We start from the raw sequence: 13,503 nt of genomic DNA on the forward strand, positions 1-13,503 counted from the left end.
TGGTAGGCCTATTGAAATGAGTGGATGAGTGTTTGAACAGTAGTTAGACCTTATTGGATTATTCTGTTCTATACCTCATCTAGAAATAAAGGTTTTGATGGGGTGATTTCTGTCACCTGAATTATATAAGTTTCTGTTGTTCATAATAATCAGTTTTGGGCTCCTTGTCACAATTTAGTTGAGTGATTGGAGCTATTGGAAAATATTCAGTTTAAAAATTATAATTTTGAAAGACTTGTCCCTTGAAGCTCTGCCAAGCAAGGTATTGGCTTGGATGATTTGTTGTTCTATACAAGTTAAGGAAATGTTTGCATTTTGATGTAAGAAACCCAGCATGGTGATTGTGACTGTCAGAAGATGGTGATCTTGACTGTGTTTACAGTGAATTTCAAATGTCAGATTACTGATTCAAGAGATGTAAAATAATTTTAAAACACCTTTTACACTCACCAGCCTTAGATATTGCTGAAGAATTGTTCAGAGTTTGAGGAAGCTGCACCTGAGTGGATTGCCTCTCTCTTCTGGAAGCATGGTGATACCTGCACCAGAAACTCAGCTAAACTTCAACTCTGCAGCATAGTTTCTTTCTGGTTTTGGACACACACTTCAGGACAGGAATAGAGACTCCTAAATTCAATAGTTTCAAATCACAGATGAGGTGTGATTGCAGATCAGAGTTAGGAAGTTTAGGTAGGATGCTGTAATATCTTTTATATATCAAATTTAGTCTTAACTTCTGACATATTTTTCTCCACATCTTTCTGAGAAACTCATCTTTTTAAAATATTATCTCCTTCATCTTTTACAGAAAGCTAGTGGAATCTAGGTTTTTCTCTTAACACTGCACTCAAAGACCCAAGAAAACAGTATTTCACTTAACAGTTGTTGTATGCTTCACAGAAGAGGCATCCAATGTCAGGGATTACTTATCATAGAAAGTGTATGATACAGTGTAATTAAGGATGGATTCTGTTCAGGAAAGGGAAGGTGAGCTTGTTTTTCCTGAGGTAAAATCAGGAAAACTGCAAGCATGGAAAATAATATAGGAGGGAGGAAAGACAAGAAGTCTCTTAAAAATGTGTACTAAACTGAGTTTGTAGACTTTCAGAATAATACAGATCTCTGAGTGCTTGCAAGTTTGCCAGCATCATTTGGGATTTCTTGCCATTTCAGCATAGAGGACTGATTGCCAGAGAGGTAATGCAGGTAACTGTAGCAAAGCATTGTCTGTGATATACAGTGGAAAATAATTGATATTGTCCTGACATTTTTCCCCTCAGGAGCTATCAGGTATGTCCATATTCAGAGAATTTCTTTGAGATTTCTGTAGAAAAAATTTTGCCTCTTCCCCAGAAGATGTAGATTTGGATTTCTTTTTTCTGGAAGGTTGAGTACACTCTGATAAAGTAAACAGCAGTTTAGATTGCAAAACTTTCTCATAATATTTTTTAAATCGAAAAAGAAGAATCTTCAATAGCATCTGGAAAAATATCTGAACACTTAGGGTTAACAGACCTCAAATAGGCTTCGTAATTCAACATCAGCTTCTCTTCACAGTCCTCAGAGAGAATATGTACTTTATCACTCATAAAGTGATGACTGTATTTTATTTGCTTTAGTCTAAAATAAGCTTTCGATATCCCTGGGTTTTTTCCCCTGTGTCTTCTGAGGGGCACAGAAGACTCTGCACAGCAATTTGTTTTTTAAGTAGGCAAGATAATACAATTTTCATAGTGTATTCCCTCCAAAGTGCTGAAATGGCTGGGTTCCACCCCACTTCATCCTCTGACCTCTTCTCAAAAGAGGACATTGACAGTGCACAGCTTTGGCACGACACCCAAAGGCACCTCCCCAAACCTAAACACAGCTGCTTGGTCTAAATTTAGATCCACTGACCCTTTGACAGCTATGGGGAACTACATACATTGGTGCAAAATGTTGCACAAGGCATCATAGTGATAGCTGAATGGTCCCTGGAAAAGTCCCTGTGTCCGTTCACTGAGAGTGAAGGCACAACACATTGTTAGCACACATGGACTTGTTAATGCAGATGGACTTGCAAGGGCCTGACCCTGAGACGGGGTAGCTCTGTGTCACTCTAGGCACAAAAATAAGCATGTGCAAGCAGCTCACTGAGGTGATACATGAAAAGGGGAGGGTTTGAAAAGAAAGGCTAACTTTGTATTCAGGGCAAGGGAAATTAAGGTTCTCTGAAGGAATATAAAAAACAGTTCATCTCCCTGCCTTTCCCTAAACCACAGAACCAAGGGCACTTCATTGCTCCAAAGTGGCAGTTTTGTTCAACAGTGGCAGTAACTGTTGCCTTGATCTGGTACCTGACCAATACCCTCTGTGCATGTTCCGATTTCACAGGCTTTTCTCTTGGTCAAACAAGCTTAAAACTACCCTTCTAACTACAGTTCACATTTTTCATATGTAAGTGATGGCCTTATCTGTTTTTAATCCTGTTTCTACACTTCTTAAGCCCTTTGCCTTGTTAAAGGATGCCCATAGTAACTCCCAGAAGAACCTAGCTGTTTCTTCCATCTTTTAGAGCTTCTGGTCTGCCTGTTGAATCTCAGTGTAGTCTTTCCTCTTCTCCAAATCACTAATCTTTGCAGGTGCATGCTCCTTTCATGTTCTCCCAGCTGCCACGTGCAACTCCCTTTAGCTGGAGTTTTGTTGCATTAATTGAAAATGGGTCAACACCCATGAATTTCACTAAAGCATGCTTTGTGGAAGGATTAGAGAAAGGAAAAACCTTATTAATGTTAGGATATCATATATCTCAGGCTTTGCTTTTCCTGGATAACTGTTGCTGTGTGGGGAAGAGTGTAAGCCACAGTGAGTGTGTGGGCAGTCTTTTTGGAGAATGCAGCTTTGGAGGTTCCAGTCTCAGCACATAAGCATGTGCGTTCAGGGACACATCTGTATGTGCTTGAGAATACTTGAGAATGTTTTCAAGTGTGGTTATTTTTTTCACCTCACTGTTGTGCATTGTTACTTAAGGTTACTTTGCTTTTTAAAAATTTCCTGCTAAGGGCCCTTTTAATACTCCCTCATCCTTTAATGCCCATATTAACAAAAATCTGGTGACAGCAGAAGAGACAAAAAAGTTGAGAATTAAAAGTGCTGTTATTACTATCATTTGTCAGCAAATCTTTCTCTTCAGTTTGAGTGTTCAGAGCTTACTTCTCAAAGCAGACAAGTGTCAATAAACTCTGTTACCAACAAAGCTGCAACAGTTCCCTTAGCTTCTCCATCATGCAGCCAGTAAAAGATGCAGAGCACTTCCAATCTAGGAAGCATGTAGATACATGCATGAAGAACTTGAGAAAGAGGCTTAGTATGGCATTTCCTGACAGTGCTATTTCTCTTGCCTTTAAAGTCTAGTTTTACTTATAGTTCAGATGATGAACATCAAACAGCCAGGTAGTTAACTGTCCTTTGGAAAAACACTTGAATGCAGTACAAAATGTACCAGGAAGTGTCACAACAAAGACAAGAAATATGAACTAGACCAGCCCCTTGGTTTGGTTACAGATCATTTCCTACTGAAACACAAATTTGGAAAAGTGTATAAAAGGCACATATCTCCAAGTGTATATTTAAGGGCATTATTTGAATCTGTCTTTAACCAATGTATCTTTACTGGTCCTTTAGAAAATTCCTGTAGGTAGCTAACAGGAGGCTGCTGGGAGAATGTACAATGGAGCAAAAGCCACTTTTCGTACCTAGAGAGGACATACTTTGTTGGTTGTTTTGTTCACTTGTCTGATTCCGTACAGTTTGATTTCACTGTAGCCCCTAGAAAAACATGTTGATGTGCTTTGCGATGCAGTGAAGCACAGTTCCCTGCTCCTTTCTGCTGAGGACAGGCTGTGCATGCTGGCAGGCGCTGGCGTTGGCTCATGGGGCGGGCACCTCCCCCAGACAGCAGCAGGGAGAAGTTGCAGTCATGGGTGATGGCATGGGTGGAGCTCCTCACACCAGTTGTCCCGTGGGAGATAGCTTATCTGTGGATGCCTGTGTTTCTGGAATAATATCCATTTGATTGAAAGCCAGAATTAGAGTAGGGAAGAAATTGGCTGCCAAGGGCTGATTGGCACTTGGAGTCAAAGGAAGCAGCACGGACCCTGCAGCGAGGATCTCCTTATCCGTCAGCACCAGCCTCTCTACCTGCAGGTGTGTCCCAGCAGTTCCTGCTGCTACTCTTCTTTCTGTTATTTTTGTTTCCCTTCGCAAATGCCCTCTAACTTTCAGCATTTTACACAGAAACACACCACAAACACTTGATTAGCACTGCCAATGCAGTGCTTATGTAGAAAGGAGAGAGCAGAAGAGTAATTTTTAAGAGCACTTGGGTGCACCTGCTTTTTTCTGTAGCTAAATAACCAGTTAGTTTGATCAGTCCCATCTCTGTTCTGTTGTGTCATCTGAATTAGACTGAAGAAGAGCTCAAGGCATTGCATTATGATTCCTCTGCCCAGACCTTTTGTTGTCATTTTTCACACTCACACAGTTATTCGTGTTGCTTCAGAGCTCATAAGGGAAAGAAATTATTAATGGAAACATAATTTAAGTTAAAGAATTGGTCATCGTTGTTTGTTGTCAAGTCTGGCTGGTGAATAATGACTCCTTAACTATTCTGTGGAAAGGCAACTTTCATTTCTGAGAATGGCATCCTACACCTGCAGAGCTCCTGTGGGGTGAGAACAGAGCTGATACCACAGTAAATGACCATGATATAAAAAGGAAAGGGGGAAGGATTTCAGTGCATAAAACCAAATGCTAAAATTCTCATATCCAGTTACAAGACAGAATAGCTGTTATGTCTTGTATCAGAAATGACAGGTGGGATTGCTGAGAATATTGTTTTCTAAGTACCTATGTAAACAAGAAGAGATCCTGTCTGCATTTATTGACACATGTTGGCATGCTGAGGTGATTTATTTTAGCCTGATAAGTGGGGTTACTTCATCTTATTCTGCCTTTTTAGCAACATTTTCTATCATTTGTTAGAAAGGATGGTGTTAAAGTTTTTTTCCTCACGGTTACAGTGATAAGCTACTGTTCCAATGAGTCAGGTAGGGTTGCTGGTTGAATACTTATGGTGTCTTCATGAGAACACCTGGATTTTAAAGCTAAGATTTAAGGAGCAACTAATATCAACTAAATACTTCTGACTTGTCTTGGAATAAAAAGCAAGCCATGAAAGCAAAAAATTACAGGCACTCAAACTATTTGCAGACACTTGAAGAGAAATCTCTCTCTCCTCTTGGCTACAAAGTACAAACAAGGCATTGCATGACACAAAACCAAATTATTTGGATTATTTTCAAATAATGTCTAAAGGATAAGTTCTTAAAGGCAGGTATATGCCACAAGATACAGTTTAGTACTTATTGTGATAAAATGTCAAATCCCATTAAAATTAAATAATTCTATTGTGTGAATGTTTCAGAAGCTTCAGTGTGATTTATCTTTGTCTGCTACTCTTTAAAAACCTTTGATAACCAGGTCTTATGCTTTTTTACATCTTTAAAAATCCCTCTGGAGAACAATATGACTTGGGAGGTGAATGCCCCATTCCAAATAGAATTATGGCCCAGGTACTGAGACCTATGCCATTGCCAAAGTCTCACAAAACTGAAAGCATTTTACAGCTGGGAGGGACTCTCATAGCTAAAAAAGAAAGTAAATTGGCAGTGGATTGTAAACAAATTACTAATTGTTCCCCTGCATCTTTTTTCCAGCTGCCTATTTCTCTGTCCTTCGAAAGCCACCCTCTACGTCCAGTTTCCCAGGAGGTCTGTTTGTTTTCTCCTTTCTGCTTGCCATCAGCTCTTTCACTCATTGCAAAATGCCTCCCTTCCATCTCCATGTTGCTAAGCTCTTCCCAGGGAAGTATGACGCTGTCTGCTCTCACACCATCCTGCTTTCGTGACTGCCCCAGCCCAAGTCTGATGTGGAGCCAGCAATGCTGCTCTTTAGTGATAAATTATATCATCACCTCTCTCCCCTTTGACATATCAATTTATTTTTTTTCCAACACTTGCGTAAATCACCTTTAGCCATAGAATACTGAACAGATGTTTTAACATTAATTTAAAATGCTCTTCAGAAAATCCAAAGTGAAATTTCCAGTAAACATAAGAGACCACAAGGGACCTAGCCAGTGCCCTGCTTTTGAGTAATTTTCCCACACTCTGGATAGGTAAAAAAGGAATGGGGGAAAGCTGTCAGTTCAGTGACATCAAAGAGCTCTGCACCTCTTCCATAGAAAAAAAGGTTTGTATTAAACAGCCCTGAGTTGTGATAATGTGTACAAAGGGAATAAAATACTGAGCTTTTTAAGGTCACCTCCAACCAAATTGAAGGTAATTAATTAATTAGTAATTTCTTAATGGTGTTAGAAGAGCCAATGAGAAGTTATTACCATGAGTTATTTTAAAACTAATTAATGAATGCATATGTGTGTACATAGCTATGGATGTGTACAGAAATTATTTCTACAAAAACTGTGTTGGGTAGCAGTTTCAGAAATGGGTACAAAGTCTGAGTATGTTCATAATCAGTGTACATGAAAAATATGGTTTACAGGTATTTTTCACATCGTTGTTGCTCCATAAGTGGTTTCTCTGCTATAACAAGGGAGGGACAAGATCACTCTCACAAAAGTAGAAAACACTGATGGTTTTTATTTTCAGTTTAAGCCCCCAAGGGAAAAAAAAAAAAGAAAGAAAATATACCTTGCCTTTCCTATTATTTAGATTTATTTAGATTTAATAAAAGTCCTTAGCATTTTTACTGGAGTGATTTGTCTCTCCTGTTGTGTCTCCTACATCAATGGGACTCTTTTCACCAGTTCTTGTATTGCAGACAGATTCACAAGAAGTAATAAGTTTGAACAAGGAGAGACTTTTTTTGTTAATTAGACCTATAAAATTTCTGTGAGGACCCAGGATGAGTCAGATGCCCTCAATGTCCACCCTCTCTCACTGGCAAAGTGAACTCTGCACGTGAGCTGAGCCTCTGCCATGAGGTGCGCTGGCGAATGGATGCACATCCTGGGTACTCGGCCTGGTCTGCACAGGGACATTCATTGAGCAGTACAGCTGCAGCAGTCCAGGACATAACTGTGGAGAGCTTCAGTGAATATTGGCTAGATCAATATTCCTGTCATTGCTTATGTCAAGTAATGAACTCCAGCATTACCTGTATCAGCATGCCCAATGGCATGGTAATTTCTATGGCTACTTATAATATGCAGGGTATAATATATTTGTACAGCTGTTCTTTGTAAATAAATTGTGAGGACAAGCCTTAGAAGTACAAACCAAAAATATGCCAATATACATAATAAATATATATATATATGTAAACCTGAACTCCCTCTTCTTCCATTGCATAAGACCAGCAGGCGTAAGAGGAAAACAACACAATTTCACTTTTTATAACTGCAGAGACTAGAAACAAAGATGTTTAACAGATTTCTGTCACAGAAGGAGGGCATATTGGCAAAAAATAATTTCTGAGGAAGCTGCACTATAGGGGCCTGGATTGACCCTTTTGAGATAAGAGTTAGCAAGAGTTCCTCTTGACTTCAGCAGGAATTACTGCTCAGGCAAGGGGAATACCCAAGAGCACATAATGCTTCTAGAAAACATGATAAAACGTGTTGGCCGCTTTGGAAGAAAAGGGCATTTTCGTAGATGGGAATGTTCTAGACGAGTCAGGATTCCCCTGCCAGCTGTCCTTCTCCTGTTCCTCCTTCATCCTAAACTGCTTATGTTGCTTCTGTGATGATAGTTTTGTCTTTCTCCTAGGTATTTATCTTATAGCAATAGTGCCATCTTCTTTTACATTTACTGCTAGCAGTACCACAAACCAGCATCCTGTTTGCCTTCTTTATTGCAGCTGCATACGGGGCGGAAGGCTTTAGGGACTTTCATGCAATAATTCCCAAATCTTTTTCCAGTAAGTATACTGAAACTCAGTTCACTACAGAGCATTTCCATCTAGTTCCTACTTTTATGATTTTTTTTGTTTGTGTCATTTCATTTCTGAGTAGTGTATGTTTGTCTGCATGCACTTAAGTAGTCTGATCTTTTTGTTTTGTTCATCTGTGTTTTGTTTTAACTTAACAAAAAACTTTGCTTCAAAAGTTACCTTCTCCAAATTCCTGGCAGGCACGGAGCCTAGAATTGTTTATTAAAAGTACATATTTATTATTCTTATAACTGAAAAGAAAAAAAATTAGATGAAAATTGTGGAAAATCTTGTCATATACTCAAGCCAAATATTTCTATTGCTTCCATTTGCCATGATGAAAACAGCAGTATGACATTGTAGCTCATTAAATTTGCAGAATCAGATCTGTTTAACCAGTCATGCCATCTTTTTAAGTCATTGTTTGGTCATTGATTTTTTTGGTACATCACTAAATTATTCCTCTTTCTAGAACATACATTTTAAAGGAATACTGCTGTTTATGATATGCACTTTTTCTGGTTTGCATATGATTTTTATTATAATGCAATACTTGAAAAAACATTAAAATACCTAGATTGGTAAACTTTTTAAAAGGTGTCCAGTCAAGCAGTATTCATAAATGTGAACACCTTTAGGCTTTTGTTTACCAATAGGATTTTGAGTCAGATACTCTTGTCAGTTACATCCTTGCACTCCTTCTGGGACCCCTGTGAGGTTACAGGATGTATCAGAAAAGAGTTTATCAATCCTCTCCATTTCAAAGAAATATCAAAGTCTTTCAATCTCTTGAGGTAATTATCGTCCGTAGCTTTTTGTTATTTTATTGCTACACCATCACTTTTTTTAATGAGGTTACCGTAAAACTGTTGTTCCACAGAAGAAAAAGACCTGGACTTTATTGGGTGAAACAGATCCTTCATACTCTTAGCTACCTACTGAAGTAAACTCTTTGGTTTTTTTGGGTGGGGTGGGATGAAGGTAGAGGGGGTTTTACTGTATGGAAAGTAAGATTTTGGGCAATGAAATGGTCCTTTCCAGCCTAATGAAGAATATTTTTTCACCAAAATCACCAGATTAGAGAAGAGGGAAATAATAGCAAAGATTTTTTTTAGTACATAAAACATCGTGCAATCCTGTGGAGAGACTAGGAATGAATACTGGCATGAAGTTGTCTTGACCCTTTTCCTTAATGTTGAAGTTTTCTGTGTTCATATCACATCAAATTTACTAGCCTCTATGTTATCACATGTTGTGTGGCTGTAGAGAATTTACATAAATTCTTATTCTGGCTGCAGACAGTTGTCACCTATGGGATTACAATGTAAAGGATTTATCCTATAAAATCATAATAGTTTTCCCATCCATCTTTTTTTTATTTGACTGGTTTTTAATCATAACTTCTGGTTATAGTAATAGTCTGCAATTACTCAGCGATCCTAATCTTGCTCTCCTAGAAACACAACTATCACTCCTATAGCTTCCTTAAATTCTTCCTTCCATCCTTCCCTACCCTGATTTCTTTATCAGTGTTTGTACTCTGCTTTCCCATTGGCATTGCTTACCCTGTAGAACTGCAAACCAAAAATTTGGATTCCGTACAACCCTAGGAATCTTCCTGCCATGTGGAGAATGTTGCATTTTCTGTTCATCCATTGAGTTGAGTTACTTTCACAATTGTTTTGGACAAATCCCTGTGAAGTGGGTTAATTTTAAGTTTCATTCCAGTTAGCCTGGTTGTCAGAATGAAAGCTATAGAAAATCTCAAAGCGACCTAGAAACAAACCTGTAATATTGTTTGGGTTCTCAGCTCGCTGGATGCCTCATATTTGTTTTAGTGGTATTCACTGTTCATTGTTCCACGTGTTACAAACTCATCACATTGCCCACAAAATTATAGTTGAGGTCACAGCATTTGTTATTTAGTGTTATTTAGTGATATTGTACCTGCTGTTTAGAAGTTAACTCCTTTCATGTGATTGTTTCTTTGCCACATTATTTGTTCTGTAACCAAACTGAGTGGCATCCTGTATTGTTTCTTTCAGCTGGTAATATTAAAATAGAGACTCAGAGTGATGAAGAGAATGGGCGTGCCTGTGAAATGAATGGGGAAGAATGTGCGGAGGATTTACGAATGCTTGATGCCGCAGGAGAGAAAATGAATGGCTCACACAATGGCCCAGGCAGCAAGGCTTTGTCAGGAGTTGGAGGCATTCGACTTCCTAACGGAAAGCTAAAATGTGATATCTGTGGGATAATTTGCATCGGTCCCAATGTGCTCATGGTTCACAAACGAAGCCACACTGGTAAGGCCTGCCATAGTTTTTCCTATAGTTAACAAGAACTGGCCTAGTTCTTGTAGTTAGTAGCTAAGACTTATACTCTGTATCATGCACGAGTTGCCTCTTCTAAGGTAACGCAGCATGGGTGAGCCTTTGGAACTCAGTTATTTTGGTACGTCTTTCCGGCCTGCACAGAAATTGAGACTTCTTCATGGAAGTTCATCTATTGGACTAGAAATTGTGCTGTTTGTTTGATTTGAAACAACAAAAAAAAATTGAAAAGTCAAACTTAAAAGAAAAGAAGTCTTTTTTAATTTCTAAGAACTTTCTAAGAACTGCTGAAGAAAAGCCCATTTGTAGCTAATTCTGAAATTAACCCAGTTGTTATGTTGTCAACAAAACAGAAAAGCTCATTATGGATCAGTGATTATGAAAGTGATTGGAAAAATATTTATTAAGAGAACTGTATTGACAGACTTGGTCAAAAAATACTTACATTTCATGTCCAGTGTTTCATTAAGTGAAAACAAGTATTGTCATGGGTCAAATGTGCACTAAAGTGTTTCCACCAGGACACTAAAAGAGACATGTAAAGATTTTGTGTCCACAGGGATGGCTTTTCATTATACAGTGCTGTGAATATTCTTTTCTCAATTTTCTAATTCTGATAAGTCTCAAAGAGGGCCAAAAATGAAGAGGCTGAAACAAATGAAAAAGTAAAGAATGAGTCTCACCTTGCCTGATATAAGATGTCTAAAAATTAGGCTTCCAATCTAAACTTTAATGTCATTCATAGCTAAAAGAGAAGAACCAAACTATATTGTTATTTCACAGAAGTTGCTTTGAAAATAAATTTGGGTTTTGGCATTTTTACACGAATATTCCAATGAGAGCAAATTTTAAAATATTTTTAAGGTAAGAATTGATCTGTTATGTAGTTACAGTTGAAATAGTTGTGCCAATAAACACATAGATTCTTTCATCCTCCATATCCTCACAATCTTGCTTAAGTAACTTTCCCAGAATTACTAAGCAGTGAGATTAACGAAGTGCCTTCAGAGTTAAAATGGAGAGGATTTGTGAAAAAGCCCACAGTGTGTTCCATTGCCCTCAGTGTTACTGTCTGTCACAGGAACTGTGAGCCATGGAATGTGCGATCTGTTAGTGTAACACGGGGTAGCCACATTGAGAAGCAATGCTGCTACATTGCCTGCTTCTAAGTACTCTTCAATTCTATGTGATAAATCCCTCTGTCAGGGAAGAACAGACAATTATTGGAAAAGTCACAACTAGTACTCAGAAGAGAGGCAGTAGCCTACTTTCAAGATATAAAAAGTACTGATTGATCCTTTCCTTTCCTTTCCTTTCCTTTCCTTTCCTTTCCTTTCCTTTCCTTTCCTTTCCTTTCCTTTCCTTTCCTTTCCTTTCCTTTCCTTTCCTTTCCTTTCCTTTCCTTTAAAAATTGATAAAATGAACATGTAAAATTACTTGTACGTGAGCCCTTTAAACAGGGCTAAAGAGGTTGCTGTAATGGTTGAAACAATATGCTGCAACTTGAAAGGCACTTAGAGGTAGAAGTTTTTGTGCTTGCTCAAGCAGACTGCACTTTTGTTAAAAAACTCCCACTGTTGCTGGATCAGAGGAGCTGTTTCAGGTCCCTAAGGGTCCATGGCAGTGTTTGCACCAGGGCTAAATGGCCTGTGTGAGAGCACACCTGACTTTAGGGAGGTGGTGGGCACAGCTGCCTTTGCTTCTCATGAGCTCCTTGGTACCCAGCTCGCTGTCTCTGAGCATGCGCTGGGCTGCCTGGTCCCTATGACAGTATCCCCAGGGGCCACCTCACTGAGTGCCAGGTCATTTCCCCAGACCTTCAGCTCGCCGAACCTCTTGCCTGTCAGACGGACCCATTTGCCTGCCAGGGGTGCTTGGGGTGCTACCACACAAAGATTGTCACTTGAAGATTTCTTCACCCTTTGCAGAGCTCTTCCCTTACCAACTAGACCTCTTTTTAATAAGGGAATATAGTTCAAGCCTACAGTGGAAGCAGCCCACAAGAGGCACTTTGTTCAGCAAAACCCTCTTTTACACTCGATAAAACTAAAGGGTATGAAATTTTGTCCCTAGGTCCTTCCATGCAAAACCTTTGCTTTCCCTCCTGCCTCATCCTCAGCTCCTCTCCTGAGCAGCCTCTTTGAATGAGCTCAGGTGGTTTTTCAGGGGCTGGCGAAGGAGTGGAAGTTCAGAGCTGGTAGTTTAAATTAAAGGGACGTCATGGGGAAACAGTGGTGACTGCTTTTCCTTTCAGCTGCGCTGTGAAAATTAAAGTCAAAATGGGATATACTATTACAGACATTTAACTGACTATGCTGAAGCCCATTTCAATACATGCCTGGTGAAGGAATAAGCCTCACAAATGAATTACTTTGCTGCTAATTCATGTAAAACCTGCATATGCAGTGAGGTTTTCTTAAATAAATATTCGATAAGTGAACAAAACTCTAGCACACTAAAGTGCCAAAATAACATGACTGCCTGACCTGATAAAAGATGTAATTGTTTTTAATGAATACACCTGCCAAGTGCAGATATGCAGAGCAGCACCTGATATTTCTGCCCTCTTCTGTCTGCAGGCAGCTGTACGGCACTGACTGCTCCCTAGCACCTTACCTGTTGCTTAGATCTGCAGAGCAAATCCCAACTCACAGATGCCCAACTCTTCTCACTCCCCTTTCAGCACATTCATTTTCTCCAGCTTGCCACTGCCTTGTTTGGTGTTTAAGAAAAAGGAGATCTTGAAAGGAGAAAGAAATTCCTGCTCCCTGATACTGAAACCTCAGGGTATATTCAGGCTTCTCTTGTTCACTGTGCATATATCTGCACATTCATGCATATCTGTTTATACGTGTGCATAAGTGTATATATTGCCTTTTATGTGTACACTAAGTTAAGTCACCAGTTAGTTCACTCACATCTTGTTACTTGGTTCTAAATGTCTCAAATTTTTTTAGAAAGAGAGGTCTGCTTGTTAGAGGTCTCTGAGTGTTAGGTGACCTTGTCATTGTTTAAGAAATTAGAAATATTTTAATTAAGATTATAAGTATTCTTCACTGAATATGTGGTTCAGGGCCCAAGCTCCTACTAAGGCTTGCAAATCACTGCAACGGTGATAATGGTTGATTGATTTCAGGGTCCCACTGCAGTTTTTGCTTCTGGGCCTATATTTGGTCAT

General features: G+C 39.1%; 1 protein-coding gene across 6 annotated transcripts in view; it reads left to right on the plus strand.

Moving 5' to 3' along the window:
- The window catches only part of IKZF1 (IKAROS family zinc finger 1), a 100,314-nt gene that overhangs the window by 68,038 nt on the left and 18,773 nt on the right, over positions 1 to 13,503 (plus strand). For all 6 annotated transcript variants that reach the window (XM_026791800.2, XM_074546193.1, XM_074546181.1 and 3 more), the window contains 3 exons: positions 5,757 to 5,810; positions 7,921 to 7,980; positions 10,038 to 10,298. In XM_026791800.2, coding sequence (XP_026647601.1) covers positions 5,757 to 5,810; positions 7,921 to 7,980; positions 10,038 to 10,298 — 375 coding nt within the window. The remainder of the gene's footprint in view (positions 1 to 5,756; positions 5,811 to 7,920; positions 7,981 to 10,037; positions 10,299 to 13,503) is intronic.

Source organism: Zonotrichia albicollis, chromosome 1 (assembly GCF_047830755.1).
Source record: "Zonotrichia albicollis isolate bZonAlb1 chromosome 1, bZonAlb1.hap1, whole genome shotgun sequence".
Lineage (NCBI taxonomy): Eukaryota > Metazoa > Chordata > Aves > Passeriformes > Passerellidae > Zonotrichia > Zonotrichia albicollis.